Genomic DNA, 15,509 nt, shown 5'->3' with positions numbered 1-15,509 from the left:
CATCATTCTTTATTTATATAATATAATTCATCGTAAAATCAAAGTACAGGTTTTCTACAATTTGCCAATGAATTATTTAAAGCCATTTTTTGATTCTTTAAATACTGACTTTGGTGTTTTAATTTTTAATTAGACATACATGGATAATAAAACCAATTGTCACTCTGATTTTAAAGTTTCAAGAGGGACTAGTCAAGCCATATAATAATACTTTCGATATGTGATAACTTGAAACTGGTAGTATCTACTGGTTTCATTTTTTTTCTAACATTGAATATTAATATTTGTACCCTATTGCCAGTGATAATATTATTTTTGGTGTGTTATTCAATTGTGTAATCAACCTTACATATGGTTTATCACACCAAAACATACTTCACCTAGGCATTGCTTACACAGGTAGCAATATTATGCTGTCAAAAGCAATCAATAAGATTGCCTGACTGCAGCCTGTTGACATATTAGCTGACTTATTAATTTTTTAGGCCATTGTTAACCCATTAACTAGCTGTTTCCTACTCCCACTGACAATACACAGTAATCTTCTGGCAATTGGTCAGCTATTAATGTATAAAATATTTACATGAACAGAAATTACAAAATACTAAACAAGTAACCTTTAAGTTGAGCATGTAATGTTTTGCATTTCAAAATTGTTTTGCTGTGGTGAAAAGTGAAACATAATCATTGGTCTCAACATTTGTCAGACTACCTATTCATAACATCACAATCATTTATGAGAGAAAGGATTTTCAATTAAAAATGCCAATTGGCTAATCAATAGGCAAGAATAGGTTTTATTCTGAGTAATTTGGTTTACAAATGCACCATATCGTAGCATATGAAATTCACTGCTTAACCATAGAATACACTAAAGCTACAGAATGCGAAGGTCTCATGTTTTTAGCCCAACCACAATTCAATTAATATTTTGAAGTTACCAAGTTGGCAAAGAACATTCAAAGTGCCAAGCAACTTTATTGTCAGAATAATTTTGAAACAAAAGAAACTATATATTTTATTATTGGCTGTGTGATTACATTTTGAGTACCAGGAACTCCAAGAATGGTATCCCTTGTATCCCTGCATTTCATATATCCTTACTAGATATGTTGGCCTAAAATTGCTTGTTGCACTCTAGATTCTAGGTGTGTCAAATAATTGGTGGTTTTGTTTAAATAATAAATTAATAAATGCAAACGTCAGCAAGAATTGCAAAATCTTGACTTTAGAATTTTGAATTGTAGCTTTGTTATAAACACTGACTGACCAAAGTCTAAAGCTATAAGTACTGTACAACTTGTATGATCTGTTAGACACACCACTTTTAATTACGTTCTACTTATTTTTTTGCAATAGAGCATATGCGTCATTGTGCCGAAAATAAGTCTTTAATACTGCGTATGCCATATGGTCCCACATTTATGCCAATATTAAAGTTCAGTCTGACACGTTTGTGACGACTCCTTTTTGTATCGTTGGAACAAAAAGGCCAAATACGATATAGCTTCAAATTGCTTCTTGAAATCGATCTTTCCACCGCTGGCAATTGAGTACAACTCACTCTTAATATTGTCTTCCAACTGAAGTCATTCCCATTTCGGCATTCGGATTTATTTCACTTTTCAAATTTTTGAAAACACCCAGTCATGCACATTTTAGAAATAAAATCAAAGGCCAGGGTAGGATTATGATCTGAATTTAAAACAAGGTTCATTTTTATCCATTGCGTTCCATTCCATCGTGTTGCCGTTTCACAGCTAAAGCGAAGAAAAGGTTTGAAGAAAATTTTTATGTGTGAATAAGTGACTGTGGGGTAGAAAATATTAGGTTCAAACGAATTAAGGAAATTCCAAACATATGATAACCTCAAATCAAGTAGATAACTTCCTCAAATTGTGGTAGAGAAATAGTTCACTGCCGGTGAACTAGGGCTATATGTCTCCCTACAGATATGTGTATACTGATTACTGATTGTGAACTGTCGAACACTTTCGATAAAAATATGCTTGCCATGGCGCAAGATTTATGTCTTTGCATATAGTCATACTGATAGATAGATTACATAGTGTGCACTTACATAGTCGTAGATTAGTGCCTATAGTGGGTGTTTAGAGAGAATACGTGTAGGAAATACCAAAATGCAATAAATCCACAAACGTATTGATAATCTAAAGCATCATGAGTACTGAGCTAGTGTCCTAATGACCTAATCCTTCAATTAGGAATATCCTTCTTTTATAGTGTTATGTTATCTATTTAGCCACCTTTAGATTTTTCTTCCAAACCCAAGGGAAGAACGTTGGCCATATTGCAAAATCCGGGTGGTCTTTTCTATTCTAAGTATTGTTTGGTACTAAATCAGTAAATGAGATGTTTGTATACAAACACTCATGAATTTTTGAATTCCTAACATTATTTGGCATTTTGGGTGTTTGATGTCAATGCGTCATTACTCCAATTAACCTGCTTACCAGGTGTATGTATACGTCATGTTGTAATTTTAAACAATACATATATGCAAACGTAAAGATTTTAATGCTTATTTATCTTATAAAAGATGCATGTCGATTGTAGTTTTGATGTGCCGCAAGATGGCAGTATATATGTCGCTTTTCTTTATGCTTTTTGGATTTTCACCTTTTTTGGTGTTTGTACAATACTTGGAGATTTAGACTTTTTAGAGTGTGTTAATAAAATTAATTTTAAAGTTGATATAAAGCATTAGAACAGTTGCAAATATATACTATAATTGAGGCTCCTATATATTGGCTCCTATATTTATTCATGATCAAGTCGATCATACCTGCATTATATATGCAAGACACTCATGGTACCATAAGATTAATATGTTAAAAAATGCACATTACAATCTGATAAAACGCAAAATGCCTTATATGCTTTTATCGAATATTTACTAGCTACAATCTGTAAGGAATACTGAGATTATCATAGTAAGAGATGAAGCTGGAACCTGTCTCAAATAATTCTTGTTCGTGCGTTCTATTGTTAGATATGACGCATCCTGTACTTAAATGCCACCTTTCGTTAACGGAAAATACTTCTGTCTGAGGCCAAAGGTCTTTAATTTCACTAAGATGAAATAGAGGCATGGTTATATATTCTAAATTTGAAAACGATCCCATCCCTGATCGTTGTGTTCATGCGCCATTCGTGGTAGGAAATTTGTGATCTTGATTGTCGTTTTCAGAGTTTGGGGGGCACTAGCTTCAAGGGGCACTTTTGGTTATAAAAAGTGCAACTGAAAATATGTAATGTATAGGACGGTTTGATTGCGAAAGCTGCAAGGACACCATTAGTGTGTTTATATTCATGCTCAACAAAATGATTTGGGCGCGTGTAAGTGGGCATACGCAGAAACCAAAAAGGGCACCTTTTGTCCCTTAAAAACTTCGCGGAGAGGGTACGATTCGGTTTTACAAAATAGTATTTCTAGCTACATTAGCTTCTCCCAAAACGCATTTTTCATCGCAAAAAGGGCACCGTTTGTCCCCAAAGAATTGAGGGAGGGCACGTATTTGGTAACATATTTTGTATCTAAATGAATATTTTTTAGTTTGAAAATGTTTTATATATCAACAGGTTTTATATACCAGGCAATTCGTACTGTATTGTATTGTTGCTTTATTAATATCGAGTCATGTATATATTTGAGAAAAGTATTTTTGTCCGCTTTCGTGCGTCATATTAGACAAACTTCGCATCTATATCAGTAGGCTAGCTTGTATTTTCAAAATTCCATCTATTCTTTAACATTCGTACGCATTGGAACGGATCTAAGTCATTTTAAAACATGTTTCAGTGTTTTACGTTCACTTTTTGTTATATTCTTGTCCAATCAGGAAGTTATTAGGACTTGCAGTCAAACATTCTCAGCTATTAACAATTGATAAGACGCCTAGAATTTGGCCAAACGAGCCTAAATAAAAATAAGGAAATATGTGGTCACGTGGTTAAAGCCGGTTTTCCCATATTCACCTCTTTTTCATCAATTCTATTGGGTAAAAATAACTGCGTTTTAACCAATAAATGAATGAGGCAACCAATTTTTAAATTAGTGCTATAGTTTAATATTATTCTACTAGCTTTTTGAATATAGCGCATGTACAGTCGACGAAGTTCGTTTTTTTTCCTGAAAAAACTTGATTAATTGCTCCAACTCAATATTGAATTTTAACCTTCACCCGTCAACTTGCATGGAACGCGTACTAATCATGCCAGACATTTTTGGCGTTCAATGCAGCAAGCTTTAAAATTTGATTAGAAGTTTTAATTCATGGTGTGACCACACGCCTTTAAGGCGGAAATAGTACTCAGCCAAAAATTATATGTCTGATGTTTACCGACCTCTTGATCAGTCAGGAAGCCTTTGTTATACATACATATCGGATGTCTGAACGAAATGAGAATTTGTTGCTCCAACCTTTCTCCGCGTGTTTGGGCTCCTGTTATAAGCACATTTTCGGTCGGACAGATGACATTCTGGTGAAATAGTCAAGCAAGTATACATTTAACATCTGATCTTTCATATTCTTAGTATAGATTGTTGAATAACCAGATTAGATTATTTTTTGAAAACCTTTAAAAGTATATATTCACAGCATGAATTCGGCCTGCTATCAACAAGCTGGATGCAAAAACATCAGCTGGTTATAACACAGTCCAGTGTGCAATTTGTTTATGCCTTATGCCTTTCGTTTAAGTGCGTGACCAAATGTTCTGTTTTATTTGCGTACAGTAATAATTGTTGCTAAATTTGGTGGCTTTTAAAGAATTGTTGACGCGCTGTGCAGACAAAACGTGAAATGTTATTAGTAAATCGTGTTTTGAATCGTATCATGCGCGCTGTTGTTTTAGTCGTCATAATTACTTCCATATTTTTCCCAGCACCATTAACTAATGAATAGTTAATATGTCCAGCCGAGACTTACGCCCGAGCTATATAAGTAAGCTGTAGCTATATAGTCGCTTTTAAATATCACCGCATGCATGTAGAGGCGAGTGTGCATGCCTGTGTGTATAAGTAAGTATAATTTCTTCTCGATCGGATTGTATGCATATTGCGAGACATTTTGCAAGTTCAGCACTAGCCAATATATAGCAACAAAGAATTAAAAAAATAACGTGGTCATATATATCGATATCAGTACCTGTTTACAAGTGGTTTTATCATCACGATATTATCAACTGTATTGCGCGTGATCATGCATCTTCAGTTGAATCTTCAAGCAGGTGTTTGTGTATCGAATACTAATACGAATTGAATATAGCTAAAATCAAGTGCCCTTTCTAACATGCAGTCATTATATATGATTAGAATAGCTTTATAGTAAAAATAAATGCCTCTTCTGTTGCAGAAAGTTAAATATGGTTGGTTTATAACTTAATATGCCATAACGACCTGCAATTCCACATAACGAATCTTTTCTAAGGAATAACGGCCATCCATGGTACTCCTCTCTATCAGGCCACGATGACTGAATAGAAATAGATAGTTAATCATGCACGAAGTATGCACTTACTAAAAAGAGTTTCCAGAATACTAAAGGAGTTCATTTAAAAAAAGAGCTAATGTGTCAGATAATTGCATAAGTAAAAATAACAGTGACGGTGTTTATGTGTAGTTTTGTTGCTGAATTGGCAACATTGGAAAGAGTAAAAATAGTACATTGTGAAGAATCTTTGCAAATTGTTGTGAAATCATGAAAATTTTTGCCATCGAAGTTTGTATGCTTTTTTGTATTTACCGCGGCTTAGAAATTCTTATTGTATTCGACATAATATATGCAAACTTAATTAAAGATATTCTGTTTTCATTATAGCTAATGCAAATTTCCTATTATGGGCGTAATATTGTTAAAGATCTAAATATAATCTCATGATTGTCACGTTCTATGTTCTAGCTAGATTGAATTACTTATATAATAGGCATTGTTCTCCAAATCTTTTCCGTGTTCTTCCTACACCTTTTCCGCCCTCTTTTCCCAGAGGAAATTAAACTTTGCCCTAACTCATTTTCAGTAAGATAGTGTTTATAATATAGTTGTATTCGTTATTTAGTATTATTATTCAAGGTCACGTTTGTAACAAAATAAGCATTGAAGTAACATGTTCTTCTCTGAACGAAGAATATTTGCTATAACTAAAAATATATGCTATTTATGTATTCATTTTAACGTAAGCTTAAAGCGGTGTTACAGTGGCTTCTGCTCATGCATGCATGTGTGTAGGCCACAATTGCTGAAATTTTGCATGACGTTTTTCTGAACATAAAGCAGCTTATATATTCATGTAAAACTCTCAATAGCGAACCGAAATAGTGTTAAATATTCTTAACATTCTGAAATATTCTGTTTTTGATAATTTAAGTAATACCGTGATCCAAAATATGTGTTAATATAAATATATTTATTATATATTATATATTATATATTATATTATATATATTAATAATATATATATTTTACATGCATGCTTAAAGTTTATGGTTTTCACAAATGTTAGTTTAAGTATGCATGCTACTGCAGTGTAGTGTGAAATTCGCAACACGGTCTAGAAAAAATGCAAATTTGATCTTACGTGAACAATTATTGGTGGTCTTTTATATCTAGTTAAAATGAAAGCTCTTTTATATGCCTTAATTTCTCGAAATACCTATATATAGTTCGTAGAAATTAAAAATTGCGTCCATCGCAAGTTATTCTTGGCGTGTATATATTCAATTCAGAAGATATATAGGCTAATTTCTGCATGTAGTTCAATACCTTTTTAAAGTTTTTTCTTTTTTTCTTTTAGGTTATCGTTCGGTGCGTGATTTTTGTGAAATTAGTGAAGACTTTTAAAATAATTCAATTGAAAAATGATTTTTAATAAAGATAGACATGCGGTAGAAACTGTTTTCCTGGCATCAACACTCTTTGTGTTGTTTTCCTGTTGCATTAGTGCACTGCCGTTTACGGTCAAACCAGATGAAATAGCGACTGTTTTTGGGAAGGCGTTTACTTACAAACTGCCTGCTGAGATGTCCACGCATCCTGGTTATACATTTAAGGTAAAAAAATTACATGAGAATTGTGTGAGAAACACTCGACATGCATGCTGGGAGTATAAAGTATGTTTTCTTTGATGAGTCGTCGTTATCTTCTTAATCTATTTTGCTTTTGTTCGCGTTCCACTCTATCGCCCCAAGGTGCCTTCAATCGCCCCAACATGTTACATCAATGTTCCTTAAAGAAAACTTATATTCCTTGCCGGAAAATTATGAAGGTCTATTAACTTAACTTACTATATGTTATTTAGTTCCATGCGCTCGATAGCTCAGAACTTCCCTCCTGGTGGAATTCGTGGCCGCAAGAAATCTCTTTGTTGGAGTTCCATCGTCGCATCACGACAAGGGTTCACACACTATCCGACTTGATGTCATTAACGACGAAACAAACAAAACAATCGACACAATCAATTTTCTCACCATAGAAGTCGTTGAATATGAAGAGGATTTAAACCACTTCAGGGTATTACGCACAAACACTTGACAGATCCTAATAAGAATACATCACGATCGTCTTTGAGTTGCCCCAATCACGCACCTGTTATTGTAGCCACTCTTGTATTTGATTTAACCGCAAGAAAATTATCTGGTGCAAAGCGAGTTGAGTTGTTGAATAGTGTTTCCAAATGGACCGATGTTGATGTAAACGAACCGCGTTGGATGCCGGGCAAGGGGGAGAAGACTGCATTCAACTTGGAAGAAGTCATTGTATTGACTGCGGGACCAGGCGGAGTAAGAGATCCTCAGGAAAGAGGGGTGCTGTGTCATGGAAGATTGGATGTGGCGATAGTATTACAGGTTTGTGTGTATATATGGTTAAATAACAGCGATGGATTTTCATGTTCAAGTGGCAAAAGTGTCACGAGTGAGTACAAGTGAGAACATTCCTCCATGTATTTACGGAACTGTTTAGTGTTCGATCTACATCTGCATGAAATTCAGCATGTTAATGGTTAACACTCCAACAAAAAACACAACAATACGGTTTACGTTCCTGCTATACATTTTATAGTGAAAGATATTTTAAAGACGGTAAATCACTTATGTTCCCTTGTTCTCCTTTTTCCATTTACTAAATCATCCTTTTTCGGGCTGACCATGATGTTTTGCATATCTCTATTTTCAAAAGTGACTCTCGTTTTCGTTCTATTATAGAAAGTGAAAAAAGTTACGGTTCTGTTAGCCACCTCAAGTCTGCATCTCAAACTGGAGCATTCGAGAAAGAACTGAACTCACCTGTAATTGGATGGCATGTTACGTATGGTCGAGTGAAGCGTCGCCGAGTGGTTCGAGTTCGTCGTCAAGCACTGGCACAAACGCCAGTGCCAACATCTGCTTTCGTAACGCCAACGGCAGCTATTTCCACTCGTGTCATTGGTACTCCGTCCATGACAAGATCGCCCAGTCTCCTTAGCGTTACTCCTACTGCCATAAGAATTGTTCCCTCTACGACCCAAATATCGGGCCCACCAACCACGACTGTTGCTCCGACCGCACCACCTACAAACACCCCACCTTATCTAGATAAACCTATAAATGTTTAACTGCGCAGGTTAACGAGCCTTTCTCCTTCAATATTCCTCCCAACACTTTTTACGATAAGGAGGACGGCCCTACGCCTATCTTCAACTGGATATATTCGACCCTCTTGGAAATCCTCTGCCTACCGACAGCTGGGTAACGCTTGACCCGCAACTTCAAAAACTTCATGGCATCCCGAAAGATATTGGTGACACACAAATTTCTTTAGTTGTGACTGACAGCGGATTCTTGAAATCTGAATTACACGTGGTCACTATAAGAGTGAATGTTGCCCCGAGCGTACCAATGTCCACTGTTTCTACACCACCTAAAAACACCCCACCTTATATAAACAATCCTATAAATCTTTGACGCGCGGATAGACGAGCCTTTCTCCTTTTTTATTCCTCGCAACACTTTTCTCGATAGAGAGGACGGTGAAACGCCTGATCTTCAACTGGAAATGTATGACCCGCGTGGGGATCCAATAAACACTGGGTAACGCTTGACACGACACTTCAAAGACTTCATGGCATTCCGAAAAGTGTTAATGACACAAGAATAGCTTTAATTGTCAGTGACAGCGAAACTTAAAATCTAAGCTACTCGTGGTCACTATAAGAGTAATGACTCCCAATAAACCGCCTTATCTTTATAACCATATTGACCTGATCTCTCTCTACGTTGGTGAACCGATCGCTTTTAAAGTGCCTCACGATACATTTCACGATGCGGAAGATGGCTCAACTGAAATCTTACACTTGTAATGAAAACTGCGGACCACGAGTCATTGGATGACTTTCCATGGATCGAGTTCGACGCCAAAACTCATACTATTTATGCTCTTCCAGTTGATGTTACGATTGGCAAATATGAATTTTTGATGTTTGCATTTGACAGCGAAGGGTTGAAAACGGTAGATGCTTTCGAGTTTCATATCAACCCAACATCCGTCGCGCCCAACCACCAATTTGGTCTCGTTCTAGACGCTGATTTCAAGAATTTCGATAAAAGTGCTGCAACTAGGGTTAAGCTGTTCTTGGAGATTGGTAACTATTTCGGGGACCATTTCAACACCTCTTATCGTGACATTCGTGTAGAGAAATATGAGAAAGGTAGCATTACTCGAGTGGAATTTTGCAAATATTGCCACTAACGTTACGGGTGTGTTTGATTACAAAAGTAGATACATTCTTGGTGGAGACCAGCCAGTTAACGAGTTCAAAAACCGTATAGAATCATCGTGTCCGATGTCCACAGGATGTTCCGTTACGAAGTTTGGGTGAAAGTATCTTTGCCGGAACCTACAACCGTCGATCCGAATGTCGTGGGCAGAACTGACGATGATGACGATGGAACGTGGTGGGAATACACGATCATTCCAGCATTTGTTGTTGCCGGTTTGATCCTCATCATCGGGTTGATAATTATCATTTGTATACGTTGTCGGCGTAAAACAGACTCGAGAAGAACGAAAATGTTGTATTCGTTCAGAGGAAGAAACCTGCTGTGTTTAGAGAGGAATATCCGATGAGGGAAGTGTATGGTAATCAACCCCTGATCACACCTAACGAGAAAGCGCCTCTTCCCCCTCCTGCCTACCCTCGGAGTTCAACCCCAACTGAAGATCCAAGTGAACGTCTGTTAAGTGACAGTTCGCCGTCATATCAACCGCCATTCGACAGTGGACATGAACCTGCAGGAAATTCTCGCCCATCGGTAGCTAGTTACCGTTTGCCTCCTCCTTATGTGGCTCCATAAACTTCCCAAACATTTTCTGATTCAATATTTGTAACATGAACTGTCTAGCCCGTTAAGGGTAAATTTTTAAAGATCTATAACAGTAAAGTTTGTTCGTTCAGTAGAGATGTACAGTATATACGTCCCTTTCTTACAAAACGTAGGTGTAATTGCTCCTTGATTCGGAAAGAGGTTATCTCCAATCATAGTGTGGGTAAACGCTACAATATTTCTATTGAATACGCCAAGTTGCCGCTACTTGGTTTTTTTACTCAGCTCATGTACATGCAGTAATTAGTAAAATTTCAAAATCTATCGGAAATACCAAATAAACTGACCAATCAATCAACCCACTACTTGAAACGTTGTCTTAGAGAGTTGGAAAAGTATAATAATCGATCGAAAAATATACGTACGATTAATTGTAAGATCGACCACTTCTATAACACAACGTGATCGTGTTCATTGTCAGGAATCGAAAGTAAAGTTTTACTAATATTGCGGTTGAGAACAATTATGACTGGAGATTGTCTTTTTATTTCAAAAGAGAAATATTGATAGCATTTAAGAAAAGGATTTACAAATTCGACATATATGAACCTCATGGGCGTATTTTCAGCGCTTGCTAGAACTGTTACTGTTAACACGTTCTGTTCTTCTCGTAGAACATTAAACAAAGTTTGTGTATCGTTCTTAACTCTTTTTAGGAGTAAAACTGTTGGATGTAGAAAAAAATATATACAAGTTTTATTTGGATCTTTTGTCGTGAACGCTGTTTGTGCGCTATATGTCACTACGTGTAGAATTTTTTTCATACGTTTACATATCCATTATTCGTACCCAAGAAAAGGAAAATTATTCCTAATCGTATGACTTGCATGGACCTATTTCAAAATTGGACAAGTATTGTACATGCATGTATAGCTATTCGCATTTATTAATACTAGGCCACTTCAGAAAAAAAATGCTTATAATTGTTGCAAGTGATTAAATACAAATACACTTATCAGTTCTACTTTCAAATATGGTTTTTATATTGAAAGTAAAAAGGAGATAAGATAATTAGATAATAAGATAATTATTTTAAAGGAGATAATTATTTCTTGTTCTATGGAATGATCCGTTTTGTTAAATGAAAGAATTTCAAAATTTGGTTCAATTAATAGTTTGTATAACAAAACTAATTTAGCTAATAATAAGTAGCAGCTGTTAGGCTTTGTTCAAAAAATATTTACCCCACCTGCGCATACCTCACACGATGCATGCATGCGCTTATCAAAATTAAAATTGCGTTTTCGCACGGAAACACGGTGATTTGCCACTTGGCGAATTTATTCGTGCGGTGCGCGAAGCGAAATCTGAAATCAGTTCAATGTCTGAAATCTGGCCTTCCAGTGTTGTGATTGGTCTGTGAAAATATTCGCCGAGAGAAAGTGGGATTCATTACTACGAATTCGCCTAATTTCAAACAGTGAAAAATTTATTTTAGGCACTATATGGAAGTTTTTTGAGCTATTATACAGGGTGTATCAAAAAAAAGGTAATCCAACTTCAACGCGCTATTGTACGTGAACTACTCAGTCTATGAACGAAATTTTTTCACATTCGGAAAGATCAGGCTTTTAGCTATCGGATGTCATGCTTTTAATGCCAAATGGAGAAAAAATGAGCACATACGAGGCTGATAAAAAATGTTAGTCACAATCGCATATTTTCACCTCTGAGCCTAATTAAAGCAGTGCATAACAAAAGAAAAAACAATTAATCACGAACATGTCACAGCTTGCACTGGTTTTACAACTTGTTTATTGCAAATTATTTACATTTACACTTTAAAGAGATTATGCGCCAATGCCTTCAACGTGACCACCATCTCTATCGATACAGAGTTGACATCGCCGCCGCATTGCTTGGAATGTTCTCCTGATTAGCGCAGGATTATCTCTCAACGCTTCAACTTCATGTTGAATGCGATTCCGCAAATCATTTAGATCATGTGGTGGGCTTGTGTACACTTTATTCTTTAGGTAACCCCAAAGAAAGAAATCGCAAGGAGTAAGGTCAGGGGATCTTGGTGGCCATTCTACGTCATGGTGGAGGGCAATCACGCGATGACCAAACAGTTCTCTTAACCGATCGCGGACTGCAATTAAACGATGTGCTGGCGCACCGTCTTGCACCCACCAGAGATTTCGGAATGCCCCTTCAATTTGCCTCCGAAAATGTTGCTGGAGTTGTGGCACCACGTCGTTGTTTATCATTTGGAGATAAATTTGTCCAGTGACATTTCTTTCAAAGAAAAATGGACCAATTATCTGGCCGCTGCCACAAAGTCCAATCCAAACCGTCAATTTTTCGCGACTGATGTTGACCTCATAGTTGAACTCGGGCGGTTGTCCTGCTGCGGCATACTCTCTAACGTTGTGGGAGTTTACTTGGCCGTTCATGGCAAATGCAGCTTCATCTCCAATAACGAATGGCCGAAGGAAATCCTCGTTTCTCTCGTAATGATCACACAGCCATCGCGCAAACTGCATTCGCCTAGCATAGTCTCGAGGAAGGAGTTGGTGTCGGATCTGCATGCGGTAAGGGTGCATGTTTAGATCTAGCCTCGTTATCCTATTAAAAGTAGCGGATGGTAGGCCAACACCATTCCGTCTTGCGCTTGTACCTGTCGGATGCTCAGCCAATCGCTGTCTTGCTGCCTCGATGTTGGCTTCTGATCGTCCAGTGCGACGTCTGCCTGAATTTCCCTTGTTTTGATTCAAGGTTGTACCGTGTTGGGAAAACTTTCTCACATTCGCCCAAATCGTTTTAAGTGCAGGCGGTTGCCGCTCAGGGAACCGTTCCCTGAATGTCTCACGAGTTCTTTGCAAACTTCTGGTTTCGAAAAAGGTTTTGATGACGAAAGTTCGTTGTTCTACCGTAAGTTGTACCATGTTTGCATTTATTCGATGAGTGAGATTTATTCCTACTTAATATGCATATGCGGATAGTTTATTCAGAAGCGAAATTCTTCAATTAAGACCCAAAGGGAGTTAATTTTCAATGGTTTTAGTCCCAACTCTCAGAGGTGAAAATATGCGATTTTGACTAACATTTTTTATCAGCCTCCTATTTGCTCATTTTTTCACCATTTGGTATTAAAATCATGTCATTCGATAGATAAAAGCCTAACCTTTCGGAATGTGAAAAAATTGCGTTAATAGGACGAGTAGTTCACGTACAATAGCGCGCCAAAGTTGGATTACCTTTTTTTTGATACACCCTGTATACATATATACATATATACATATATACATATATACATATATACATATATACATATATACATATATACATATATACATATATACATATATACATATATACATAATACATATATACATATATACATATATACAATATACATATATACAATATACATATACATATATACATATATACATATATACATATATACATATATACATATATACATATATACATATATACATATATACATATATACATATATACATATATACATATATACATATATACATATATACATATATACATATATACATATATACATATATACATATATACATATATACATATATACATATACATATATACATATATACATATATACATATATACAATAACATATACATATATACATATATACATATATACATATATACATATATACATATATACATATATACATATATACATATATACATGGTTGGCGAGTGTGTACAATTTTTATGCACGAGTTGTGAAGGATCGCAATATGAACGAGTGAGCGCAGCAAATGAGGGAGTTTGTGATCCTTTCGCAACGAGTGCATAATAAAAATCGTACAAACGAGCCAACCATGAAGTAATTGTTTATTAAATGTGCATAGAGATCAATTTGACAACGACACGCCTTTAAATATACAAAAAACCAGCAAACAACAAAATCGAAACTTTATGCATGAAAACATGTTTATTACTGTTCAGTTTCTTTGTAATTTTGTTCAATAAAAGTTAGACATTCTTTCCAAAGATTTGAGATGTTGCTGAATGTAAAAATATCTTGAATATGAGAATTATGTTTTGAATCTCACTCCTATATTTCGATGCCATCTTGAAAGAAAATGTGAACAAATTGCCGCCAAAATGACATATGATAATTTTTTACATGTGAAGAATATCGTACATCCAATCAAAAGTTGTGTATGGCATTTTTTCACACGTGAAAAACATTGTATGTCCAATCAAATTGTGCAATCTGATTGGCTCCCTACTAGACAGATATTAGCATATATATATCTAGTAGAGAAAAGTAAACAAAATGGCTGAAAGATTTAGGGAGTTAAAGCCAACAAAGTTCTTGATGACTTTGTCAAAGATTTAAGACAGTCTAGGAAAATAGCTGGCACAGTTCACAAGAAACCAATTTCAAAAGAAGAAATTCAGCAGCTCTTCCGTTCCGGTGAATTAGATCCCGCCAACTCGTTAGACCCCGCACAACTGTTCGCACAGTTTGGTCTTACTTGAGTTTTACTTTGGAAAAAGCGGTCAAGAAAACCAACGGCTCCTGAAGCCAAAGCCTCCTTAAAGCATCTTAACCCAGCCTGTGAGAGCTTGTTCCAGCGTCCAAAAGATGCGAATGCCAACAAATTTGATGTCAACAACTTGATCTGGTATGCAAATTGTCCTGTCTATGAGAGGACTCTCAGCAATTTGCTTCGTGTCATGACAGGTATCGAACCACCCTTAACTAACTACTCCATTAGGGCCACATCCGTAACAGTTTTAGCAAACGCGAATGTTGAGACCTGTTTAATCAAATCAATCACTGGCCACAAATCCGACACAGCGATCGAGTCATACAGCAGCCGGCCATCCTCTAGTCAACAAGAAGTTATGTCTTTGATTTTGAGTAACTACATCAGCCAGAGCAAATCGGTAGCTGCTTCAACCATACTTGAGGACAAAGAGAATCAGGTTCAACAAGAATCTTGTATTTCTGCTTCATCTGCCAAACACAACCATCAAATTACCGTTGTCAACAAACAGCACCAAGGGATCCACTAAATCAAGCGAAGAGCTTTACGGCTTCAAGTCTGGTGTTTCAAATTCAAAACTGTACAGTTAACATTTATAACTGAACTTCATGGATTTCATTCTTTAATCGGTCGCAA

The 15,509-nt window shown here is 36.2% G+C and overlaps 2 protein-coding genes across 2 annotated transcripts; both read left to right on the top strand.

Annotated features, from left to right (window-relative positions):
- Nucleotides 1–7,703: 7,703 nt before the first annotated feature.
- LOC114544063 lies at nt 7,704–11,086 on the top strand. Its single transcript, XM_028562813.1, has 3 exons — nt 7,704–7,711; nt 7,797–7,867; nt 8,225–11,086. The coding sequence occupies exons 1-3, from the start codon at nt 7,704–7,706 to the stop codon at nt 8,611–8,613; spliced, it is 468 nt and encodes a 155-aa protein (XP_028418614.1). The 3' UTR covers nt 8,614–11,086.
- LOC114544062 (dystroglycan-like) lies at nt 9,357–10,351 on the top strand. The gene is made up of 3 exons (XM_028562812.1): nt 9,357–9,705; nt 9,868–10,009; nt 10,051–10,351. The coding sequence occupies exons 1-3, from the start codon at nt 9,357–9,359 to the stop codon at nt 10,349–10,351; spliced, it is 792 nt and encodes a 263-aa protein (XP_028418613.1).
- Nucleotides 11,087–15,509: the final 4,423 nt, after the last annotated feature.

This window comes from Dendronephthya gigantea, unplaced genomic scaffold, assembly GCF_004324835.1.
Source record: "Dendronephthya gigantea isolate DGI-Jeju-01 unplaced genomic scaffold, DenGig_1.0 000633F, whole genome shotgun sequence".
Lineage (NCBI taxonomy): Eukaryota > Metazoa > Cnidaria > Anthozoa > Malacalcyonacea > Nephtheidae > Dendronephthya > Dendronephthya gigantea.
Note: the sequence above shows the minus strand (reverse complement) of the source record. Positions and strands in the feature narration are given on the sequence as shown.

What these genes read in the sequence shown, in the direction of transcription:
- LOC114544063 (XM_028562813.1), top strand. An exon ending in ATGTGGCGATAGTATTACAG is followed by an intron (nt 7,868 to 8,224) that starts GTTTGTGTGTAT and finishes GTTCTATTATAG; the next exon opens with AAAGTGAAAAAAGTTACGGT.
- LOC114544062 (XM_028562812.1), top strand. Translation starts at nt 9,357, where the DNA reads ATGAAAACTGCGGACCACGAGTCATTGGATGACTTTCCATGGATCGAG. An exon ending in TGTAGAGAAATATGAGAAAG is followed by an intron (nt 9,706 to 9,867) that starts GTAGCATTACTC and finishes TCCGTTACGAAG; the next exon opens with TTTGGGTGAAAGTATCTTTG. An exon ending in GGTTTGATCCTCATCATCGG is followed by an intron (nt 10,010 to 10,050) that starts GTTGATAATTAT and finishes GGCGTAAAACAG; the next exon opens with ACTCGAGAAGAACGAAAATG.